A 26180-nucleotide genomic window follows, 5' to 3' on the forward strand; every position below is an offset into this window, starting at 1 on the left:
GTCAATGTGTTCGGGACTGTGCGACTAAGCGATACGAAGCACTTGGTTGACACAATTCGGTGTCATTGTTTTACCCCCCCCCCCCAAAATCCTTCTTATAAGTTTTTGTAATATACAAAAACCATTCGATAGTTTATACAAAAGAAATAAAACTTAATACTTGCTACCTCTCCCCCAATGAATAAATAAAACCATTCAAATATAAACTGCATTTTATCATTATCTTGAATGGTGAAAAACAAACTTTTGACGGAATGCTCAATACTGTGAGTCTCGATATTATATTTGTGTATTTGTATATATCCATATGTTTTCGAGAAGTCACCCCCCCCCCTTTTGTGAAAAATGATCTACGTGCCTATAATATATTTCAATTTCAATCATTGTAAATTGAAATACATGTAGTGATGTAAGTAACACATATAGCAAATTATTTTCCAGGCATCACAATTATACAATTTAAAAATAAATTTAACGAGGAACATTTTTTAATTTCTTCTAGGACTAATGCAAGTTAGAGTGCCTTTGCAGGAAATGTATATTAATTCCTATCTTAGCTACACAAACTATTTTTTTCTTTGTTTTGTATTGTGTTTTCAAAAATGAAAGTGAATTTGTGTTCCCCAAACAACGAAATAGTTTTGTAACCATTGCAGATAAAGTAGAACACTGAACCGAACTCCACCATAAAAAAATTGCCCAAACATCAGATAAATTTTGCACCACTCTGTACCTCACGGATTTTTATGACACACTGTACGCATTGTTCTACTTTACCATTTTCCGTTCGCTCACCGTACGTTCACCGTTCGTTCAGTGTGCGTTCACCGTGCGCTCTCCGTTCAGTTTTGCGCTCATCGTTCGTTCACCGTTCACAAAGCGTTCAGCGTGCGCTCACCGTTCGTTCATCGTTCAATCTTTTCCTTGTCATTCGGAACACCAAAGTGAAAGGACCAATCTTGATAACAAGGCGAAAATGAAAATTGAACATTTGCGTAAGAGTGGAAGGAGACTTTCTTACTATATCAGAAATTTAATTTTGAAGTACAAAATGTCAGGATTATCCACTGTGAATGCCGAAAGGTTCATTTGAGCTTTTGTTAAAAAACAAAAAAACACTTCTAAATGAGAGACGAATATACATGTAAGAGCTTGTCGTTATGAGTTTAATCCAAGTACAAAAAATTAGGCAGTTTCAGGTAAAGAAAACCTCTTCCCCTGTGTTCAAGATTTAGCATTTACAAATTCGGGCAAAATCACAAATTATTAAATTATTTTGCATTGCTTCACAAGAGTTTTAAACAAGTCACACCCCTCCCCCCCACTTTAAAAAATAAAAAACAAACGATGCTACATAATGTACATTGTACCGTATGTACGTGTCAGAATATCAAACTGATGTAGCTAATTTTACACCTATATTTATGAAAGACATTGTCAATAAACTGATATTTAGTACTCTTGCCAACTTGAAACTTTTGTAACATTTGTCCTTAATGCAAAGATGTAATGGTTTATCTTGTATGTTTCTGCATTAGCCTTTAAACATTCTACGGGTAGTTCAGTACAATAAACAGTTTTATCTACAACAAATATATACAAATATTACACGATCTGACTGTAATCTATGGTCACATAAATAATAAAAATAGTAAGTTTTGTACTTACATGTGCATAAATTCTAGGATGATTTCCTCAGGTCGATGTAGCTGCGACAAATGAATGACGCAAAATTTAAAATTTAAGTAGGAATATTTAATATTGTTAGGAGTGTTAAGGTGTTGACACAGGGTATACCGTCCGTGTTGTTTGTTTACTGCATCTATCTTGATTCCTTTCGGGGGTGTTTGTTAATTACAGGTATCCCAAACGATCGAGCTCGTAAAGTTTGAAGCCATACATGAACACCTGTAAATTCTGGATGTCACTACGCATATAGACTATAGTGTTCCTTTTCACATGCATTGTATATATATTATACCCATGCATTAAATGTATATGAACACGTAATGGTACATATATACGCAATGTACATACGAAATTTGCTTTTGTTTGTGTATGACTGTTGCGTGTATTAATGTACAATTTGCGATAATTTCATGAAATATCTACATGTGATGTATACTCGGTACTTGTACAAAAATATATTACATTGAATATATCCAGAACTGTAAAATACGCTGTCCGGTTTATTTCATTTTTTTTTTTTATTAATTGATGAAGTATACATGTACATGTATTTTATTACTTGATTATGAAATAAGTAAAATCCCAGGGAAAAATCCGAAACATTCCGAGTAAACAGACCATTTTGCGTTCAGCGTTCGCTCAGCGTTTGTTCACCGTTCACTTTGCGCTCTACATTCGCTCACCGTTCACCAAATTGCGTTCACCGTTCACTCTGGGTTCGTTCACCGTTCGCTCTGCGTTCGTTCACCGTTCGCTCACCGTGCGTTCACCGTTCGCTCATCGTTCAAGTGGGAAAGAAGAACGTTTCAGGGACTGTATGTATTTATAGATACTGTGCCTAAAATCTTATATTCGTGAATAACCATCGTATACTTTCTGACAAATAAATTGTTGTCTTTTGAAAATATCAAATTTTACACTCCCACTAAATACGTCACTGATTTACATACGTACCTAGGTGGGTATATGACCTAGGTAAAATCACTGTCGTCTGCTGTTACAAGTAATATACACATGCCGTTTTCCGTTTAATCAAATGAATGTGATTGGTAAAACATTAATGCTTGAATCTTCAAGGAATATATTGTTTATTAAAAGAATCATCCATCGTTATATAAACTATTCAAATCTAGTTTACCTGGTATGTAACATGAATTCTCACGAATCGTTGGTTGGTGCTAATTATACACCTTTCTGTTTACACTATAGCCATAACAACAAAAAATGGCATGCGGTCTGTAAAAAAGACTCTATCCGGATTGTTTTTATTTTTAAGATGATTTTGATAAATGTTAAACCGTTTAGAAAAATAACGTTAACCATATGAGCATATATTATTTCAAAATACATTTACTACCCAAATGATTCTCGTTTCCTCTTCAACTGCCACGAAGTGTGCATTTGATTAACGCAAATTACGTCACGATGACGATTTTTGTTAGAATCTTTCAACTGATATGTTTTAACCCCTCTTCCATCGATGAAACTAAGAAGAATTGTAAGTTATTTAGTAAATTTTTGATCCATATGAAAATTGTTCCGGACGACGAGGGAAGAGGTGTTCAATTCCACTGGTTTATCTATACAAAAACCATGAAAAACCACAGAGAGTCTCAAATCCCTTACTTTATTTGATTATGTACTACGCATGCGTATAGATGGGTTGATTTTCAAATGCTTTTTAGAGTTACTATGAGTTACTCTTTTAGAAATTTGACAGAAAAATATCGGCAACGCAAACTAATTTTCCTCCATAAAAGCCAGGCAGAATTTGGCCTAAACCTTACCTACTTCTTTGATAGAAATCGCTAGGACAGCAATAATTGTACTCGGCCGCTCCGTTTTTGTACTTTATGTTCCTTAGTTAATATGACTTGCCAAGACTTTGCTTGTTACTTGATCAAGGCAGTGAAAACAGCACGGTGATGCTAATTGAAAATAGGTAATTTATTTTAAAAATGACGAAGTTATATAACAGAATAAGCTAGGGGGGGGGGTCATAATGAATCGAAAACAAAAATACAAGAACATGTGTATCACATAGGTATGATTACGAAATCTGACCCTCCTACAACACATGATGAAATATCGAAATAGAGCTGCCTGCAATCAAATAAGGTGGGTTTTACAAATAAAACAGGCCACACTTACTAGCATCAAAGTGGTATTAGAAAGGAGGATGTGGAGGGTGGGTATCAAATTAATTTTTTTGTGTACACAAAATAACTTGAGCAGTCTTTGCACTCCAATCAAACAAAGAGGAATGGCCAAAGCGTCCTAACGGCGCACTGTGATTGGTCATCCATGTAATAGGCTAAGTAAGGGGCCCTAAAACAAAACATTACATCATCTAAGTTTGTCTGATCAGAAATTTCTACCCAAGACAGCGATGATAAGAAAACATACCAATATGAGGCATCCCTAGGGGTGGGGGTGGGGGGGGGGGGGTGGGGGTGGGGGGCTCAAACAGAAAAATTTCCATACCCAACATCCATCAAACGTGAAAGAAACAAATTTAGCATGTTATAAAAACATATATTTACCATATTTTACTTATCCAAAATATACATCATAGAACATACACAATTAACACTTTACATAAAAGTCATTATCTACTACAATTACATATTTGGGCATTTTTATGAATAAGACTACGGTAAAAATTCACTGATAAGATTCTGTTATCATAACTTTGGCAGTACATTGATATCCACTTTGAAACCCTTTGAAAGAAATCAACCTTCGTTTTTTATCATTAGGTGCTTGTATAGTACAAGGAGAGGTAACTCTATTTTCATGTTCAACAATTATCAATAATATCCTACCATCTACATATTTATGTTTGAGTTAATGCTATGCAAGGAAAAGCTCCCCTTCTTAGAATAGAAACACGTTTGCTGTGTGTTGTGGAGAAAGCATGAAAAAAAAAAAAAAATAGCCATGCCATCTTGAGTTATATATTGAATCTCTGTCAAACGTGAAATGGGTTTCTCATTTCATATTTACGGTATTCTTTATCTAAGACCAAATATAAATCCTAATGTTAAGAAGTGACAGATATAATAATCAGACTATTAGTACCTAGGGGTGTCCAAATAAAATCCCATCACAGCGAGCACATCTGTAGTAAGGGTTATTTCTGTGTATGGAAATCTAACCGTCCTCAATGCAACTCTCAGAGTCACTTTTTTGAGAATGTGCAGATACCTTTTTGACGGTTTCCGTTGGATATCCATGCTCTTGAACATCTGTATAATTCGTTTCAATTGGTTAGTCATGAACACAATTTGTTGTTTGAACACTTCCACACATTAATTTTGTTTAAGCCATACCTTTGTATTGTTGAATTCGCTAATCGCAGATAAACTGTTTGTTTACAGAAATACAAGATTATTTAAATTATAGACATATATATTCAAAACACAAACTCTTGTGTATCGATTCAGTTGAGATATATAAACACCATATGCAGGTGATAATGGAATGCTGCCACATAGATATGAGAAGCTGACGATGGAGAACCTGAAATTATCCCGTTTGTCATAAAGTTGAGTTGTTAGTTTGCCGTTAATTCCTACTTTCAATAAAATATCTAAGTATGAAGCAGACGTGGACGACTCTGTAGGTTCTTTTATTTTGAGCTTACAGGGATATATCGAATCGACATATGAATGAAAGTTATTGTTAATATTCAAATCGTCGTCGATGTATCTAAATGTCGCGTTCAAAGCCAAACCAAGATATGTTTTCTATTCTATAGAAGTTTCTGAATAAATCCTGCTTCATATGAATACAAAAACAGGTCAGCTAACAAAGGAGCATAATTCGTGTCGATGGGAATTCCAACAGACTGTTGAAAGACCTGATCACCAAAGACCACGAAAATACTGTCAATGAGGAACTGTAGCATATTTCTTATTTTAACTTCAGAAGACCAATGCGTGGAATCAGAGTGGTGTTTAACAAAATAATTTTTGGATGACTGATCACTAGATACGGATATATCCGTGTTCCATTTTTGTTGAAAAAGCAACTGTTTTTTAATTAAAAAATTCTAGTCTTTAATTCGTCGTGCGGAATGGTCGTGTACAGTGTTGAAAAGTAATAGGTTTGATGTTGTTGATCGGAGAAAAATTTTGGGATTTCAAATTTATTAAAAGTTCTTTAGAATGTTTTTTTTTAGAATTCACATTTGATTAACACCACTTCTGGCATTTGTAGTCGCACAGTAAGTTGAAAGTTGCTCATTCACAGCTGTTAATATTATTGTGAGGAGCAAAGATAGTGGTATACGAGTTATGAGATCGTCCACTGTTCGTTATCGTCACCTTTCATCCATAATTTAGTTAATGATCTCTTTCACTGAATGCGTGCAATGATACTTATACAAATGTGATGTAAATAATCAAAGATATCTTCAATTGAAATACACTAGAATTTTCCATGAGAACCATGGTAATCATTTTGTAATCTTTTTTTTTTATTTTTTTTTTTTACATTGGGTCCATTTAATTTAATTTCGCTCACGGCGGGTGTGGCCGGTCGACAGAGGATGCCCACTCCTCCTAGGCACCTGATGCCACCTCTGGTATGTCCAGGGGTCCGTGTTTGCTCAACTATCTATTTTGTATTGCTTAAAGGAGTTATGAGATTGATCGCTGTTCGTTATCTTGACCTTTCATTCTTCCAAGTACACATTGTATGAACCCTTACATGGTTTTGGAAATAGACTTAAGAATTAACTGAATGACGTATATGTATTTATTTACACCTTTGTGAATTATGTACTTGGAGGATTGAGACAGATGCTGTATGACGTGTTTCATACCGATTGTTAGGTCATTCTTGGCACACTGATTTTGACTACGGATAACTCCGTTTACCTGATCAACATATAGGGCTCACGGCGGGTGTGATCGGTCGACAGGGAATGCTTACTCCTCCTAGGCACCTGATTCCACCTCTGGTATATCCAGGTATCCGTGTTTGCCCAACTCTGTATTTTGTATTGCGTATAAGTTATGAGATTGATCCCTTTCGCTATCTTCACCTTTCATGTTCATATATACAAGATAGTGTGGGAGTTTTCTGTGTTACCTACATGTAAGTACTCACCCCATCCCCTGTTCGAGGAAAAGGATCTCATGTGATGTCACCCTACCCAGTACATTAAGAAATAAACCTAAAACACAGATATGATGGGGATTCAAGTCATTGAATGCGTAATAGAGCCCTAGGATGACCCATATCACAGAATCCCCTTTCTATCTATCGTGTCACAATGAAAAGGGCACAAAATGTTATACTGTGGTTCCAACAAAGTATACTTCATTTTTCATTGTCCTGGGTTCCTAATCTCAGCTCTGGCATATCCAGGGAGCTGTCTTTGCCTAGCTCTCTATTTTGTATTCGATCCGGGTTAGAATAAGTCTTCAGTACCCCTTGCTGGTCGTAAGAGGCGACTAAATGGGACAGTCCTTCGGATGAGAACGCAAAAACCGAGGTTCCGTGTCTCAGCAGGTGTGACACGATAAAGATCCCTCCCTGCTCAAAGGTCATAAGCGCCGAGCATAGGCCTAAAATTTTCAGCCCATCATCGGCAGTGGTGATGTCTCCATATGAGTGAAATATTATCGAGAGGGACGTTAAACAACATTCAATCAATCAATCTATTTTGGATTCCTTATAAGAGTTATAACATTGATCACTATTCGTAATTTTCACCTTTTATTGTATTTTTTATAGATATTATGATTTTGGTATTTTAGATAGGGAAAAGTAATAATGTTGAGGTACTTTAAATACTTCGATAGTTATATATTAGAAGGGTGGACGGTGGAAATAGTAAACAAAGATATATCAGAGAAGCTAAATTTGATCTTTACAACTTTAACTCCAGATACAAAGTAACAAAGATATACCAGAGAAGCTAAATTTGATCTTTACAACTTTAACTCCAGACACAAAGTAACAAAGATATACCAGAGAAGCTAAATTTGATCTTTACAACTTTAACTCCAGATACAGTAAACAAAGATATTTCAGAGAAGCTAAATTTGATCTTTACAACTTTAACTCCAGATACAGTAAACAAAGATATACCAGAGAAGCTAAATTTGATCTTTACAACTTTAACTCCAGATACAAAGTAACACAGATATATCAGAGAAGATAAATTTGATCTTTACAACTTTAACTCCAGATACAAAGGGGAGATCGAGTTCATCTAAGATCACGTGTCTTTGACAGGGCATTGTTTTTTCTTTGCTATAGCGACCACAGTTGTAAAATGATCTGTTATTTCCGTGTTCATTCTCGTGGAAAATACCCCTTCGTGTAAGTCTATAGCATTTGTTACAAACAGGCAATGTGTAGTGTATCATATGCGGTATTTAAAATATATCGCCCATAAAACCATTGATTGGCCATCATTACATCGTCCAAAGATGATTTCCTCGTGGGGTTAGGCGACAGAAGAGGGACTCAATTTCCATTCAAGAAAACAAAGATTTATGGGCGTTTTCGGGATACGAACACTTCGAAAATTCCACAAGGATTTTTCTACGGCGCTTGACATATTAAGCTGTTATTTAAAATCTTCCAGTTTATCTCATCTCGTAAACCTGTGTGGCGTTTTTGTTTCACCATTACACAGCGCTAATTACCTGTCAAAAAGTGAATCCCCTACAACATAAAAATTGTCTGGACCTAGCAGAAACTCGAATTGGAGGAACATCTTCCTAAAGGTAACACTATTCACTGTCTATCGATATTCTATGGTTTCTTTTTTCCTAGTCATTCTATCTGTAAAAGATTACTTCCTTGCTATTTCTTTCTATTGTATTGAATCAGGGTTTGGTTTGAATTCATTGCTTTTATTTTGTATTAAGATATCTCAGTCAGGCAAGAGGAGTTATCGTTGAGAACATTAATTTACATTATCATAATTATTCCAGAAGGAAATTCGATCTTTTTAACGTTGTTCAGTTTCAAAGTAATATATATATGTGTAATATATATATATATATATATATATATATATATATATATATATATATTGAAACAAAACTTAAAGTAGTACAACATCAACTCCTGAAAACATCAGAGGTTACATCAGGTAAATATCATCTGATCATCGGCCACACCCGCTGCGAGTCTTATATCTTCGTCTAGTAAACGGAATAATCTGTAGTTAAAATCAGTAGTTAAAGAACTGCCTAACAATTGATATGAAAAACGTAAGACAGCATTCCATCCAATGGCAGCATGTACATACCAGTAAGGTTATCATAACGGCCATATAATTTGCGAAATGTCGATTTTAATTGAGACTGGTGCGACCCTTCTAACATAAACTTTTATGGCAATTGACTGTCTAGATTTAAAAAAGAAATATAAACTCTTGCATATCTGGCACACAGACTCCTAAAATTCAATTATCAATTGAAGATGTGTATTGGTGGTGTATCTTACGTGTGACCGTAACGCTAAACAGTGCATGGTTTTGAAATAGGATTTATTGCCCTTGTCACACTTTTAAATCATAGGTTTGTCAATTTGCGTAAAGCTAATAAAATAAAGGAATTTGCATAATGTTTTCATAACATAATGTACATAAACATTTCAAAGATAACTTAAGCATCATATTTCCAAAACATTCATTAAACCAAGAAAAGAAAAAGAACTCAAACGCGATAGGAAAAAATAAAACATTTAGAAAATTTTACTTTCAGTACACTATTGACAACAAAGTGGGTTGCTAAGACACGCCATTTGTGAACTGGAAAAAAAGACAAAGCGCTAGAGATGACGTACAATTGATTTCCAATATACGTGTCCTATATATGATGTGTATCTCAGGTGCGATATAGGTCAACATATCTATACTCACTGCTACCGGATCTCTCAGCTGTGTCTTTGAACCCGATTCTAGCGGGCAAAGACACATATACATTTTATCGTCTTTCTACAACAACGATGAATTTTACTGAATATTTCCATTTGCAAAGCTAAATCATGCATAACGTTAAGAGATTTGACGTAACTATAATAGTAAAGTATCAACACAATTGTGTGATTACCACAAGATATAAACTATTATAGATCAGAGATTAATTTTTTTTACTGAACTCATTTATTCATTTCAAACGTTGTTGTAGCGGGAGTTGTGTCTGTTAAAAACTACAACAGCCATTTTTATCGATCACTTCATAATATAAATTTGTAAGACATTGTTTTCAATGAAGACTTGGGTATAACAAGAATGGACAGAAATATGTATGATTGATGTAAAATTAAGGATATACAATCGTAGAAGACTGATTTAACAACCAATCTCGAGATTGATACTTAATGTAGAACACGTGATCATTGGAGGTCTATATCTGTAATATCGATTGTAATTGTGAATGGGTCCTTCATTCCCGGGTTCATTCGTGCACATAGCATTATACACCGTAAAATGTTATGCGTATCCACCGTCATTAGTGACAACTTCCTGAAGGCCGTGAATTTTATACGGGATAAGACACAAACGTCTTGACACTGGATTAAGACCTACAAATTTCATGTATGTAGATTATATGTATGTGAATTATATGTGATATTTGCATCTTTCATGATGGCTGTTTTCGATAACTAGATAGTTAAAAATAGATCCACGATATAAATTAGTTTGTATAACTAGCTGTGCACTTCTCTATAAACAAAGGAATGCTATTATCATTGTGTACAACAGGTATTTGTAAATATCTATAAAAATCGTATACATATAATCATAATATACAGGTAAGTATGAACTAGAGTTGAAATTGTAATATACAGGTCATCATTATATAAAGGTACAATGGACAGGTAGTTGTAATATGTCTCGTGTAACTGTGCTTTTTCTTTATTCATCTGTTCATCAATACATTATTTTATTATTCTCATCAATTGCTTTAACCTAGTTACTTAAGCAACGACATCAATCACTTGAATCCATTGGTCATTACTTTTATTCAACGGTATTTAAAAAAATATATAAAACAACTTTGTACATAGGCTACAGCATTTCACATAGCGTACGCCAACAATGGTAGTTTTGTTCTATACATTTGTGAAGTTGCTTTATATTGTACCATTCATTCGAATTAAGTTATTGTCGTACCTTCTATAGCTAGGATCCCATTATAAATAACCTGTTGTCGTAGCTTCTGATCATTTATTGACAAACAATATTTTGCTATATAACTCATAATAGGGACTTAAAATGATCACGAGTGTTTCCATCAACATTATTTACGTATTATTCAGCCATTGACGAACATTCAGTTCTAGTGATTAAATTCTTGCAAATAGAAGATTTAAACAATTGCTAATAATGTGTGAATTTGAAAATTTTGTCTCTTCAATAAATGCATTTTTAAGTTCATACGAAAACAAAGGTCTCGCGAAATAAAAATTCTCTGCAGTATATAATTTTTACTTGATGAAATATTCATATCGAGTGAACATTTCAGCTATCCAAAACGTAATTTATCAACCAAAAAAAGTGAATCAAAGAAAAATAAAACCTTGAATGGTTTGCTGAATACAAACGATCAGGATAAATCCTATGATTCTATTACTGTCAATAATCACTTTGATTTTTTATGAGGACGATACTTCATTGATTGATTTTAATAGTACTGGCAATAATGGCAATGATTCAAGAATAATTATGCTGTATTTTCAGACAATGGCATGCGATGGAAGTTCGTGTTGTTCCTGTTGTTCGAGATGTCACAGAAAATGGGAATCTTTTATAGAGAATGCATTCGGCAGGCTCGGTTCTTTCATTTCATCATATCCCGTGAAAATAATGATCGTGTGTATTGTTGTCAACTTGCTTCTGACCATTGGAATCATGAATATAGAAATGGAAAATGATGTGGAAACACTCTATACACCGATGGATAGTCAAGCAATAAAAGACCGCTCTGTATTACGAGGCCTATACGGAGACTCCACGAACAGTAGTTTTCGTTCTTACCAACTTTTAGACTTTGGACTGTATGGCGATGTAATGATTCTCTCTAAAAATAAGACTACAATAATGAGCCAAGCCTATGTTGATGAAATAAACAACATCAACACTATAATCAGAAACACTATAATTGTTAGCGATTCCTCTGGACAAACCTATACTTATGATGATCTGAGTGCAGGTTCGAATCATAACGAAGGAATCGCTAGTGCTGTTGTACTATTGAATACATTTCAAGACAATTTCATAATCCCTAATATAACCTACCCAGTTTATGGGGAATATATCTTGTCGCCCTTTCTTGCGCAGGCAGTTTCTGCTAGCGGAATGTTAAATTCTGCAATTGGAGTAAAATTGCAGTACTATCTTCGACAAAGTGAGACAAGTGTAGTGGAACTTTCAAAGAAATGGGAAAAGGCTTTTGTTGCCAAAATGGAGAACCTGCAAACAAATCTGACAGATATTGCCTACACATCCTCAGATTCCCTCGGAACAGAATTGGACAAAAACACAAATAGCGATATAAAATTTTTCTCCGTTACGTTTACGCTCATGATGACATATGCATCTATTGCTTCGTTGACCATCAATTGCAATAATGTAGCTAATCGTATGAATTTAGGAATAGCAGGTGTCATTGCCCCCGTGTTGGCCATCGCCTCAGCCTTCGGATTTGTGAGTGCAATTGGAGTGGAGTTCACCAACATTGTTGGTGTAATGCCGTTTTTGGTTGTCGGTATGTTTCTTCATAAACACTGTACACCTATGTATATCATGCTGCACAAATATGAAGTATAATGCAATATCTATCCGTAGATTTTCATTTTGTACTATAAGTCATAGCAAATTATGTTCAAAAACATGATTTTTCATTTATAAATTAATGTTAATAATTCAATAATAATGACCATACTTTCATTATGATTATGAATTGATAATGATAATTTATAAGTATTTCAAAAAACATTTTTCAAAGAAAAGGATTACAGATCAATATTAGTGATTTGCTTGGATCTTGATTAGAATAGCTGAGGTTATAATATATTGGATTATATCCTACCTCTGGTACATGTATATACAGGGATCCATGTTTACCCAACTCTCTATTTTGTATTCCTTATACGATATTGAGATTTTTCGTTATATTCGGTTTTCATAGTGAAAGCGTTGATCGAAAATATTTCTCTGAGCTACCTGGCCACTATTTTTCAATTCATTACTAATATGTACCTAAGTCTATAATTATCATGTTTAAAAATATCTATGTCATTCTGCCTTCAAGGGTGATAGATTGAATAAAATGCAACATTTACTAAAATTGTGATAGAGCTGTTAGATAAATAGATTGAATAAAATTAAACATTTATGAAAATTGTAATAGAGGTTTTAAACAAATGTTTTTAAATAAAATGTATTGTAAAAATGTGTCAAAATATATTGCATGTTATGCTATGCTATATACAGCATAGTGCCATGAATTAGTAAATTTTCATATTTTACGCTATATATTTCATTGCAAAAATACTTTTTTAAGGCAAAAAATTTCTGAATTCATTCTTGCTCTGATTATTATGAAATCTAAAGCATTTGTTATAAAACATATGGACATTAATTCTCTTTTTGAAGTTTAATTTTTTACCAAAAATGGATAATTATGACTACTGGATCTTTGACATCAACCTTTACCACTTTATTTACCTGTAAAGTCCTTTGTAAGAATGGAATGATGTCATTGAGTGTGATGTTCTTACAGGCATGAAATATGTATTGCTGCTCAGCAAAAATAGGACACTGAGACAAACCACTGAAGACATCCGTGTTGTAAAAATTTCTATAAATTGACCATAGGTTATTTTATGAAAATTATTTAGAAAAATTGTTATTTTCATTGGTTACATGTATATTGTTCAAATATAGATTTTAACTCACTTGTCAGTGTCATTAATTACCATTTATTTCTTTATATGTGTTATTTCCTTATGTTTTCTATTTATTTAGCTATTTATTCATTTTAGAATCTTTTATTTATCTTATTGATATCTTATTTGTGTATTTATCAAGGCATTTGTGAATTATTTCAATACTTTCATTTCCATTTAATAGCAATGACATGGTAGTCTAGCGATTAGGGTATTGACTTCGCATCCGGGTAATCATGGGTTTCTTTTCCGGCAGCCATCTTAAAGATAAAATATTTTTAGCACTGATAGTAATTGTTCCGTTCCCAAACGGCCAGTGTTAAAAGCGAAAAATAATGGATTTTTCAGATAAAGATCCCGTGTCATGGTAGATGGGTGTTGACACGATAACAAACCATCACTTCCATGAACCTGGGGCTGATATTCATTGATCAAAATCAGTGTCGCTTACAGCTTGTGACACCCCCCCCCCCTACACTCGTGAATGATACTTTAAAACAATCATCATTAACAATTATTCACTTATTTACCGTTTTAAACATTAGGTAATAAATTCCAACATTTTGTACATTTTACCAATCATTAAAAACTAGGCAGAATAAATAGATAATGAAAGAAAGCAAAACATTAATAGTGGACTTGAGAAGCGTAGAGATGGAGCAACCTTGAGAAGCACATTGTGCAACTACATTCCCCACCATTCCTTCACAAAAATAATTTTTGGAAGTGTAAATTCTAAGTGAAGTATCAATTAAAATGATATCAATTATTTACCCATGTTTTCAATTTTCGCAGGGATTGGTATAGATGATATGTTCATCCTCATGTCCGGAATGGCGGACGCCCCACCTCTGTCTGAAGTATCCATTAAACAAAGAGTGATTTTCATGATGCAGAAGGGCGCAGTTGCCATAACGATTACGTCACTGACAGATTTGCTGGCTTTTGTCGTTGGAGCATCGTCGGTATTCAAAAGTATTCGGAATTTCTGCATATACACAGGTAGAATAATTCTTTTGTTTATCCGATTTAAATTTCTGTTTGAATTAACTATCATTTAAGCAGTCAAAATTTATTTTAAAAAATGCCCGACTTAAGTCCAACGCGGGTACGTTAAATCAGGTTATGAAAATCTACTGGGATAAAATCCGCGAAACACTGTGACGTCATAATTGAAATAACTATTCACTAAGTATATATTAAATTCCGATTTTATTTTTTATTTAAGTTTTATTTATGCATAAAATAAACCATGCAGCTACTAAGATCCAACGAAATTCGAAATGCTATACTGCTGTTGTGTAATTTCTGTCTGATCAATAATGAAAGTAAACTGATGACGTCATGACTATACATCGAGTGACGTTGACACATGCAAGGAATTTGTTTATGTGTGCCTTGCAAATATCGACAAAATGTGGAGTATTTGAAATATATATGACATGGGATATATAGAATATAGATGTGAAACGCTGAGAATTTATTGATATTAAGAAGGTATGTTGATATCATTCATTGACAATTTTGTTTAACGGGGAAAACATTCCATTTAGCATGTCGATCTGATTTTCCTCTGTCACACACTGAAATAAAACTGCAAAAGTAGCGCATTAGGCCGCATACTTTTAGAGACTTTATATACACCGTGTGAAAGGTCATAAACTAATGTACACGGCAATTACTGATAGAATCGTCTGTTAAGAAAACTGCATAGCATCGGTGCAAAATGTAAAACATGGGCTAGATGGTTTCGTGTTTAAATGTTCAATAATTATTTCTTATTGAAAGTGGTAGGATTATATCAGTAATTCTGATATACTATGGATGTTTTACCGTCATTATCGCCAGTTACACCAATATTTAAATCTTGGAGTAGTGTGCTACTTTTCCATTTTCTATTAAGGTACATCCATGATCTATTTATAACAGTCATGCAATGACGTCATACGGAAACGCATGTTTGTCATGTTGTTATGATACAACATGCTCTCATGTAAACAACCAAAATAGTTTTTAAGAGTTAGTAGCTCCCTCTCTCTGTGTAAGACAGATTTTAAAAATTATGCAGTATACGTGCATAAATGAAGCATGACCTGCCTTAACATACCCGCAAAGTTTCGTTTTCATTTCCCCCCGAGAAATCCAGGCCTGGTTTTAAGTTATACACCTTCAAAATATGATGATGCTTGAATGTTTTCTTAATAAATTATATTTCATTTGATATCTCATTTCTTTCAGGTGTGTCGGTGTTCTTTTGCTATTTAAATCAACTTTTCTTTTTGTGTCCGGCTATAACGATTAATGAACATAGAACGAAGGGGAGCAAACATTTCTGTTGTTCTTGTAAAACTGTAAGACCGAGAAACGAATATGAAAATAAGTCGAAGTGTTTTCTCTTATGTGTTCCTGGATCGCCCCCCGAAACGAGACTTGATGTGGAAAGTCCAATGGAAAAATATCCCAAAAAGTTTATCCTTTTCATTTTAAATCATACTATCGGGAAATTTGTCGTCGTTGTTGTATTCCTCGCTTACCTAAGTTCTTCAATATATGGATGTGTAAATCTTCAACAAGGCCTTCAGCTATTCAATTTAGTTTCAAAAGATTCCTATTACTACAAGTATAGTGTGTGGGACGAAAATTATTTCACCACTGAACCAATGATTACGCTTTGTGTGACTTCAGAACAGGAATACCACAGGAGTGAAACACAAAATCTTATAAATTCTGTGTTATCCAAGACTAAATTGGACAGTTATGTTGATGACAATGTTGAGATAAATTGGCTTACAAGTTACAAGCAATCTGCACATTATAATGCCGCCACCGAATCAAATTTTGTTAGTGGTGTGAAGGACTTCTTGGCGTCACAGAGTGGACAATCCTTTGAAAACGACATTGTTTTTGATACTTCTAGAAGCAAAGTGCTGTCATCCAAATTTTATGTTAAGGCAAAAAATATGAAAACATCAAATGAACAAGGGGATTTCATGAAACGTATGAGGGAAATAACAGAGAATACGGCACTTCCCTGTATAATCTATACCCCGGCTTTCGTTTTCTTCGAACAATACGTACAAATCCTGCCTAGCACTCTCCAAACTCTGGGTATTGCAGTTGCTGCAATGCTGGTCGTAACGTTTATATTCATGCCCGATTTGCGAGTCGTTGCCATAGTATGCATCACACTTATCAGCATCCTGTCCGGAATATTAGGTTTTATGTACTACTGGGATCTGACATTGAGCTCAATAACTATGATTCATTTGGTGATGAGTGTAGGGTTTTCTGTCGATTTTAGCGTCCACATTTGCCACGCCTTCATGTCTGTTGAGGGAAACAGTCGCGACACAATCCTAAAAAACGCTATTGATAGATCCGGTGGCCCTGTTGTAAATGCGGCTTTTTCCACGCTATTGGGGATACTGATGCTTGCATTTTCCAGCAGCTACATTTTTCAATCTTTCGGTATCCTGATGTTTTTGGTAATTGGATTCGGACTGATACATGCGGCGTTCTTTCTTCCTTTATTACTATATGCATTGTTGCCCTGCTTCCACACTATACAGTCTGGGAGAGTAATCGATTCGCCAATCGATTCTAGATCCCAAAGAGCTTCGTCAGGAATATTTTGGTCATCATTTGACAACGCCAACGATAAAAAACATCAGGAAACACCGATTGATAAGCAAAAATCTTCTATGAATGGAGATCTACCGGTATCTCAAACAAGGCCTTTACCAAGACCTTTACCAAAACCAAACTCGTCGAGACCTAACAGTAGTTCTCAACATGATGAAAACATTCCACAAGGCATAGTTAAAGATATCGGTGATGGGTATAAGATGTACCAACCTCACAAAAATCACGCATCTTGAGCAAAACAATATATAACATCCATTTAAAGTTTGACAATATTTTGTTTATATATTCAATCAAAGTATATCCACCGTATCTCTTTTTTATGTAAGATTTTGTTTAAACTATCTACACTTCATATTGCCATTTCCCACTGGTTGATATTCAAACACAAAGAATCATAGAGTGAGGAGATGAACATTGCTCTTAAGAAAGCGTAGCAAATTTAACATAAATTTGATTGATAGCTTTTATATTGTTTAACGTCCCTCTCGAGAATCTTTCACTTAAATGGAGATGCAAAATTTAAGTCTTTGCTCAACGCTCACGGCCTTTCACAGGGGATGGATCTTTATCGTGCCATATTTGCTCTGACAGCGGACCTCGGTTTTTAAGGTATCATCTGAAGGACCACCTTATATGGTCGCCTGTTACGACTAGCAAGGGGTTTTGATGATCTGTTCTAACTTGGGTCCCCATGGGATTATTTAACATAGAGATGTAGGAGAAGCGATCAATCATAATCGTGATTATACTTCAAAGTGTGTATCAACTCATATCGATTCAAGTTTGACATGCATGTAATCAGGAACACTTACAGTTTTCTACGTACAGTTTGTACAATCAATTTATAAATAGTTTTGAATGTAGACCCTACAGAAAAACTATGGTGGGGCAAGAGTAAACGTGCGAAATATACCTATGTCTTTTTTAATTTCGATGTTAGATGTATTACAACTTTTATTCAAAACAATTAGATAAATGGGTATATTTATTCCTCCTAGGTACGCGATCCAACCACTGGTGTGTCGAGGGATCCGTGTTTTCCATATTATTAAGTTTGGTATTCTTGATAGGATTGATGAGATTAAACATATCTGTATTTTTTTGAGTAGAGGTAAGAAATCTACATCTTGATCCTGGTGAAATAGCCTAACACTTTTATGGCTGTATTCTGAGTATTCAATACAAATTACCTGAACGTGTAGCCTCATCATGAACTCTAATGAAGTTAAGATGGGAAAAGGCTAAAGGTAAAGCATTTTACTTATGAACATTAAGATATACATTTCCATTTTTTGCTTTTACTATATTTACAAGTTGTAATGACCGCCATTTCCTTCTGAGCGGGGTACAGTTGTACAAAGTGTGTGATAAATAGAATATATCTGTTATGACGGTTGGAAATTCCGACAGAAATGAAATAAATTGGGAAGATAAGAAATACATTTCATATTTGAAAATACATGAGGGATTGAACTGCAACGATTCACCCAGGCTATACTTTTTCACGGAGCGCTAATTATTTATGTAGTTTATTTTCAACTTGAATGCATACATTCATGTATTTACCCCACCCATCGCATATACATATGAGTCTTTATTGTCTGAAATCCCTATCTACAGAATTGATATCACATTCATATCCGATTTTCGGTATATGTAAAACTTGTATTATCAACCATTGATATATATATATATATACATATACATCCATCATACTTTTCAAGAAGTAAAGTAACTAATAAAATATACTAAAGCAGCTTTGTGATATTTTTATTATTGTACATCTTGTGTAGATTTCATATACTTATTTCTGGATTATATTTATATATATAATTTTCTCAATAAAGTTGCAAGATTGAGCTGTGTTATTAGTTTTCATTAAGAAGGGAGACTGAAAGATGAAGTCACCAAGTGCGTTTTTTTTTTATAAAAAGAAATGAAATATACAAGTAAGGAATTAAGCCAAATAGTTGTTGTTTCCAGTTTTCTCTTGTCTATTTCCTGTTTTGGGTCCCAATAGAAAATTGTTCACTCATGGTGAGTATTCACCATCTGTTGCATGTAAAGTGCTATACAAAAGGCTAAAGAAACTCCCATCACAGAATTGCGAACTACTAAACAACATGAATAAACCAACAACAACATTTCTTTCGTTCTTACACACAACCCTAGAAATCACAACATATTCAAAACAGCCAAGCAGTTATTCCCTATTCTTCAACAATCAGAAACATTAAATGACCTCATTCAGCCCAAGAATATACTCCACAGCAGACGTCAACCACCAAATTTGAAAAACATTCTTACTAAAGCCAAATTTACAGCAAACCCCGAAAAACCAGCAGTCTTTAAATGCGAGGATCCACGATGCGATACTTGCCAATTTATACAAACCAGCCACTCCATAACTTTCAAAAACGGAATGAACTTCAAAGTAAATTCACCTATGACGTGTAAATCTAAAAATCTACTTTATTGTATGACGTGCCCTACATGTGGAGTAAACTATATAGGACAAACAGGAACCAAATTGGCTGACCGTGTTCGTGTACATAAACAACAGATCAGAGATCCTACAATAAGAACCACACCGTGTAACGGACATTTTGATTCGTGCGGAGAAGGCAGTTTTTATATTTTCCCATATTACAAAGTAAAAGAGAAAAATGAACAATTACGCAAAGCCAAGGAAAACTATTTCATAAAACTGTTTAAGCCGAAACTAAACTGTTAATATTTTTACTTCATGTTATTTAACATGTACATTTTACATAGAATGTCTCCTTTAATGCATAGGAATTTAGAGGCGCTTAAAATTTATAGACGGAACTGTTTAAAATATGTCTGTATTTTTAAAAGTGCCTAACATTAACATTGTATAATGTTCTGACGTCACAATCATGACTGTATTATGTTTAACGTTGCCCACATAACGTCACAAGGATGACGTCATAATGGAACTTGTTTACATTGTTTAAAAATCTACTGACATAAATATAGATAAAAGTATGACTTTATATATATATATATATATATATATATATATATATATATATATCCAAATTGTGTTTTTAAAAAAATCACAGTGTCCGGTATAAAATATTAAAAGAAATAGAATAAACAGTACACAAAGTTAAAAATTTAACGCAAGCGCTTTCATTTTATAATCCTCAGGCGTTACATTTTAAAATAGTTTTGAAATGGTTTGACGTCATAAAGGCGTCCTAACATTTCACGTACATAACGACGTCATAAACGAATGAAGGGAAAAGGATTTTACGTTAAGCATATTATGACGTCATAGATAATAACAGTAAACATATTTTACAGTAAGCTATTGAGAGCCGGTTTTAAAGTCTTAATAAAGTGTCTTTCTTTTTCTCGTCGGGAAATAGTATTTTCTGTATACAGTTTATAAAACGGAAATACACTGAATTGTCCGTGGCCACACACATCTATATGTTCACTAACTTTAATTTTTCTGTATTCGGTTGCTGAAATGTGTTGTTTATGAACTCGTATACGAGTTCGCAGAGTAGTTCCAGTTTCACCGATATAATGTTTTCCACAGCCAGCACATGTTATAACATAAATTAAATTTTTGGTGGAGCACGTCATATCTGAATTTATCGTAAATTCCTTGTTGTTAAATTTGAACGAACTTCCTTCCCTTAAGTATGGGCACGTTCCGCATCGCCGATCGTCTCATTTGGTAACGGTGAAATTGTTGTTGTTGGACTTTTCCTGAAAATTAGATTTACATAACAGTCTCCTAAGATTTTTCGGTTGTCTCTTGCTGTTGATAAAAGTATATTTCTTCATAATTTTCCCGATTTTTTCATCTGTTTTTAGTAGGTCGTTGAGTTGCCGAACGATAGGTGTAACATTAGAGTTCCTTGGGTTGTATGTTGTATCGACGATCGACGATGAGACGATCGGCGATGCGGAACGTGCCCATACTTAAGGGAAGGAAGTTCGTTCAAATTTAACAACAAGGAATTTACGATAAATTCAGATATGACGTGCTCCACCAAAAATTTAATTTATGTTATAACATGTGCTGGCTGTGGAAAACATTATATCGGTGAAACTGGAACTACTCTGCGAACTCGTATACGAGTTCATAAACAACACATTTCAGCAACCGAATACAGAAAAATTAAAGTTAGTGAACATATAGATGTGTGTGGCCACGGACAATTCAGTGTATTTCCGTTTTATAAACTGTATACAGAAAATACTATTTCCCGACGAGAAAAAGAAAGACACTTTATTAAGACTTTAAAACCGGCTCTCAATAGCTTACTGTAAAATATGTTTACTGTTATTATCTATGACGTCATAATATGCTTAACGTAAAATCCTTTTCCCTTCATTCGTTTATGACGTCGTTATGTACGTGAAATGTTAGGACGCCTTTATGACGTCAAACCATTTCAAAACTATTTTAAAATGTAACGCCTGAGGATTATAAAATGAAAGCGCTTGCGTTAAATTTTTAACTTTGTGTACTGTTTATTCTATTTCTTTTAATATATATATATATATATATATATATATATATATATATATATACATACATATATATATTTATATATATATATATATATATATATATATATATATATATATATATATATATAAACCTGTTATGGTGAGATACTAACAATTTATCGATATGCTTAGGATTGTAGCAGTGAGGGATTTCCTTTTGTCATGCTTAGACACACCAGGGAATGAAGCTTTCAATTATTTTACATGAATTTTTTGTGATTGTTCGGAATGATAAAACTGTATTTTGTTTGCAAATACGAGATTCCAAAGTCAAACATTTGCTGTGATTTGATGCATGATATGAATATTGAATGAACAATGCATCACCCAACTCAAATAGATGTCCTATTTTTTAAATAATTTTTTATGAAAAATTAAACATTGTCATTGTTTTCCAATTTATGTATAAGATTTTCAAAACCATGTCCATTAGAAAAAACCCATATATCAGTGTAATATATTTTAAACATAATTTGATGTAGGGGGAAATGAGAGAAAGACAAATGATCGCAAAAATTTTCATTGTTGTATTTCCCATCATCCTAAGAAACATTGATAACTATTCAGAAGTGTCACCCTTTCAAATGAACAGCTTGCATCAAGTACGCGAACAATAAACAGAATACAAAATAGTCTGATCATTACACGTTTGCAAAGTCAATAATTTCAAAATTCTTTGAATATCAGTGTTTTTATTCTAATAATCATGGATTGCTTGTTTGTTTTAATAACAACCCATTCTACCTATGAAAGTAGGTAAATATTACGAACAATGATCAAACTTATAAATACCATGATGAAGTATGCCTAGGGAAAACACGGAAAACATCAGAGGTGAAATGAAGTGACTTGGGGGAGTGGTCATCCTCCGGACTGGTCACAGCTATGAACACTTTCATCTAAGATCAACGAGTCTTATTCATTTGTTGTCAAAACGATAGTTAAAATGACCTAGAAAATGGTTGCAAATGATAAGATTTGTGAGATCGGTTATTGTGTGTGATGTTTGACTATCCACGTATGTAATAATGAAACCTTTTACTAAAAGAGATTTCAAACTTTATATTTTACTTTGTAAGTCAAAGTGAATAATATACACAAAGAATGTTCTGCATTGTAGTAACTCAAGGTAGAATTTCACTACAGAGAATCAATGTACTGAACTGTCATATTATTTATAATAGGTAAAGGTTGCTTTTTACGGAAGTAGAATTTCACTATAGGGAATCCATGTACTAAACTGTCATAGTAAAGGTTGCTTTCTACGGTAGTAGAATTTCACCATATTTAATCAATGTTCTAAACTGTCATAGTAAAGGTTGCTTTTTACTGCAGTAGAATCTCACTATAGGGAATCAATGTACTAAACTGTTATATTCTTTACAATAGGTCAAGGTTGTTTTATACTGCAAAAAGATATCATTTCTGTTTCAATGCATTACAAAAAACAAATTTCATAATATTTCTATATTGTGAACAGTTATATTAAAATGATAGCATCTTTCCTCTCAGTCTATTGATGTACTGGTATCTTAAATCTTGTATCTATATCTGAATTAATGAAATCTTGAGTTGTCTACCTTTGAGATTCAACATTATTTTTCTAATTTTCGAGTTAGAATTAACTATACATGTACTAATAATAATGCGCTTTATCCATACATAATTGTACGATTAGGTTACAAACTTAGATCACATTGTGGTCCTGAAAACACACATTCTGACAACAATAACATACAGACACAAAATGTGGAACAGATGTAGAATCTAAGTTATAAGTGCATTCATAAAATATTTAAATATTAATATCAAACTGAATACGATCAAGGTGATTTAAAAACATGATTATAATCATTTTGATGGGTAGAAATAATGTCTGAAGCAGACAAATTTAAAACTTTATAATGTTGAATAAAATCTAAAACTCTTGACAAGTCATTCTACCCCTGTTATTCCCAAAATACTGACTATACTAAGATCAATAAACAAAAAAAAAACCCCTATTTTAAATACATTTCTGATATATCAATCACTCGTGTCTTTTTTGGGGTCATTTCGGAGCTGTATATTAAAGAGTCCATGTACAAATAAATAAACAAAAAATAAAAAACCCTAAGTATGATTACAAATAAGATGGTCTTGCCAACAGTATAATACGACATTTGTATATATTAATGAATAGGTCAAATGTAAGAAATATTCAAAATACATGCTCAGAAAAAAAAAAAAAAAAAACGTGAGAGACTATAGATCCACACAACCGAATTCAGCGATGTACTTATCAGATTTGTTTGTGGATTAAGATTTATTCATTCCCGAAGAAATTGATAATGTTAATAATGTGACGATCAATTAAACTTTCTTGTTTTACCGAGTGATGAATGTAGCAACCATTGCAAAAAAAAAAAAAAGAAGAAGGGATAAACGGCCCATGCGTGTTATGAACTTTTTCTTGCTTTTTGTTGTTAAAAACATCATAATATAACCTACATTATGCAAAATATAAATTAGATTCAAATATCTAAAATACTACATTGTTGACCAGTTCGTTACTTTAAACAGAACAGCCAATACATCCTTTGACCTTGACGACGCTCCATATCTGGCAATGATTCCACGAACAGGTGATACTAAGAAACCGGATCAAACTAAGTTGCAACAAACTTGTATTCATCGTCAAGGATAAAAGATATGCCAATTTAAAAGAATTTGATAAAATATTCAGTGAATTTATAAATTGCCTGGTAGGAAAGCACCCTTTTATGAAAATAGAATACATTTCTATATTGTAATGACACGAATGCAAATCAACAGATGAGAAGGCGAGACTAACTTTAGAAAAGGTAGTTAGATACGAAGTGCTGTGCCAATTTTGTTTTGTTCCTTCAAATTGCTTGACCCCACGCTGCTTTCATATTCACCCCCCATTGTCAGATTATGTAATCAACCCGGTTTCAAGACAAGCAGGTGTACTATTAGCTATTAAATGTCTAGACATTTAAAAATGTCACGATTTTAATCTATAGACTGCACCCAGAACCAAGTCATTTATGAATATAACCCGTCACGATTTGGTGGTTTCTCCTCTGATATCTCACAGTGGAAGGACCATGATTTAAATTCAATTCTGCCGATGTTTTTGAAATATTTGTAAACCATTATGAAAGTGTTCATCTCAATTAATATGTCAATGCTGTTGTGAAAAATGAATATGCTAAATCTTAAATGGATTTTTGTTAAAGTGTAGAGTTCAGAAAGAATTTGCGATAATTTACAAACCGATTTGAGAAATAATTCAAAGAATGACAATTTTCCACCTACATTATACGGGATAAACCTTTACCTAATGAGGTTTCAAAACCTGCTCAGTCCTCAAATATGAATTATGAAAATATAGCTCAGACACTGAGGGCTTTAGCAGCCCTTTCACAGGATATTGGGAAAATTTTCCTGCAAAACTAATAACTGCATCTCATCAGTTGCGTTGGCTGACGGAAACAGCACGTATCATTGGGTTAAATGCTGTTTGACGTATTTCATACCGATTGTCAGACCGTTCTTGGCACACTGATTTTGACTACGAATGACTTATCTTACTTGATTAAGAAACAGGACTCATGGCGGGTAAAGCCGGTCGACAGGAGATGCTTACTACTCCTAGACACCTCATCCCACCTCTGGTATGACCAGGGGTTCGAGTTCGCCCAACTCCTTATTTTGTAATGTGGCAGTTATGAGATTTATCACTGTTCGTAATATTTGCTTTTAACATAAAAGAAGTAACAGACCTTCGTAAAAGGGTCAACAACCATCCTCTGTCGGAACCACGAAAGTAAGTACACATTTCAATGGTGGTAATCACCGATGGGAGGACATGGCAGCAGTGCTTTTTGACCATTGCCCAAGTTGGTCAGATACCGACCAAAACCATTTAAGGAAAACTTCTGGATGCACAGGTTAAAATCATTCGAACTTCATGATATTAACAAACCATCTGATTTCACCAGGATGAATACGGGCTAAACCTTTATTAGATTATGAGTTTCATCTAGGACTACTTGTCTGATGATATCACTCACGCTACAGTTATATTTTTCAATTTAGAGCAAAGTTAAATTTCTGTTTACAGAATCATCTATGCTTTGACAAAAGCTATTTTGACAATTATTTTCATTTGACATAATGAATTGGTTATGTGTAAAGCCCATTTAAAAGTTGTCTTTGATTATATGAAAGGTGAAGATAACGAACAGTGATCAATCTCATAAATTCCATAAGCAATACAAAATAGATGGTTGGGCAAACACGAACCCCTGTACACACCAGAGGTGTATTTCATTTATTTAACACAACTACCCAAGACATAA

At 33.8% G+C, this 26180-nt stretch overlaps 2 protein-coding genes across 3 annotated transcripts in view; both read left to right on the forward strand.

Annotated features, from left to right (window-relative positions):
- The window catches only part of LOC125679758 (polyketide synthase Pks13-like), a 104292-nt gene that overhangs the window by 17187 nt on the left and 60925 nt on the right, over positions 1-26180 (forward strand). The gene's annotated exons all lie outside the window — the stretch shown is intronic.
- On the forward strand, positions 6214-19118 carry LOC130052127 (patched domain-containing protein 3-like). 2 transcript variants are annotated; one of them, XM_056156228.1, is made up of 4 exons: positions 6214-8435; positions 11405-12431; positions 14410-14616; positions 15853-19118. In XM_056156228.1, the coding sequence occupies exons 2-4, from the start codon at positions 11408-11410 to the stop codon at positions 17490-17492; spliced, it is 2871 nt and encodes a 956-aa protein (XP_056012203.1). In that variant the 5' UTR covers positions 6214-8435; positions 11405-11407; the 3' UTR covers positions 17493-19118. The 2 variants fall into 2 exon arrangements, with proteins under 2 accessions (XP_056012203.1, XP_056012204.1); XM_056156229.1 differs by lacking the exon at positions 6214-8435 and adding an exon at positions 9895-10258.

Source organism: Ostrea edulis, chromosome 2, assembly GCF_947568905.1.
Source record: "Ostrea edulis chromosome 2, xbOstEdul1.1, whole genome shotgun sequence".
Lineage (NCBI taxonomy): Eukaryota > Metazoa > Mollusca > Bivalvia > Ostreida > Ostreidae > Ostrea > Ostrea edulis.

Excerpts from the sequence above, each read along its gene's own strand:
- LOC130052127 (XM_056156228.1), top strand. The coding sequence starts at position 11,408 with ATGGCATGCGATGGAAGTTCGTGTTGTTCCTGTTGTTCGAGATGTCAC. Across the intron at positions 12,432-14,409 it reads AATGCCGTTTTTGGTTGTCG|GGATTGGTATAGATGATATG; the intron begins GTATGTTTCTTC and ends CAATTTTCGCAG. Across the intron at positions 14,617-15,852 it reads GAATTTCTGCATATACACAG|GTGTGTCGGTGTTCTTTTGC; the intron begins GTAGAATAATTC and ends CATTTCTTTCAG.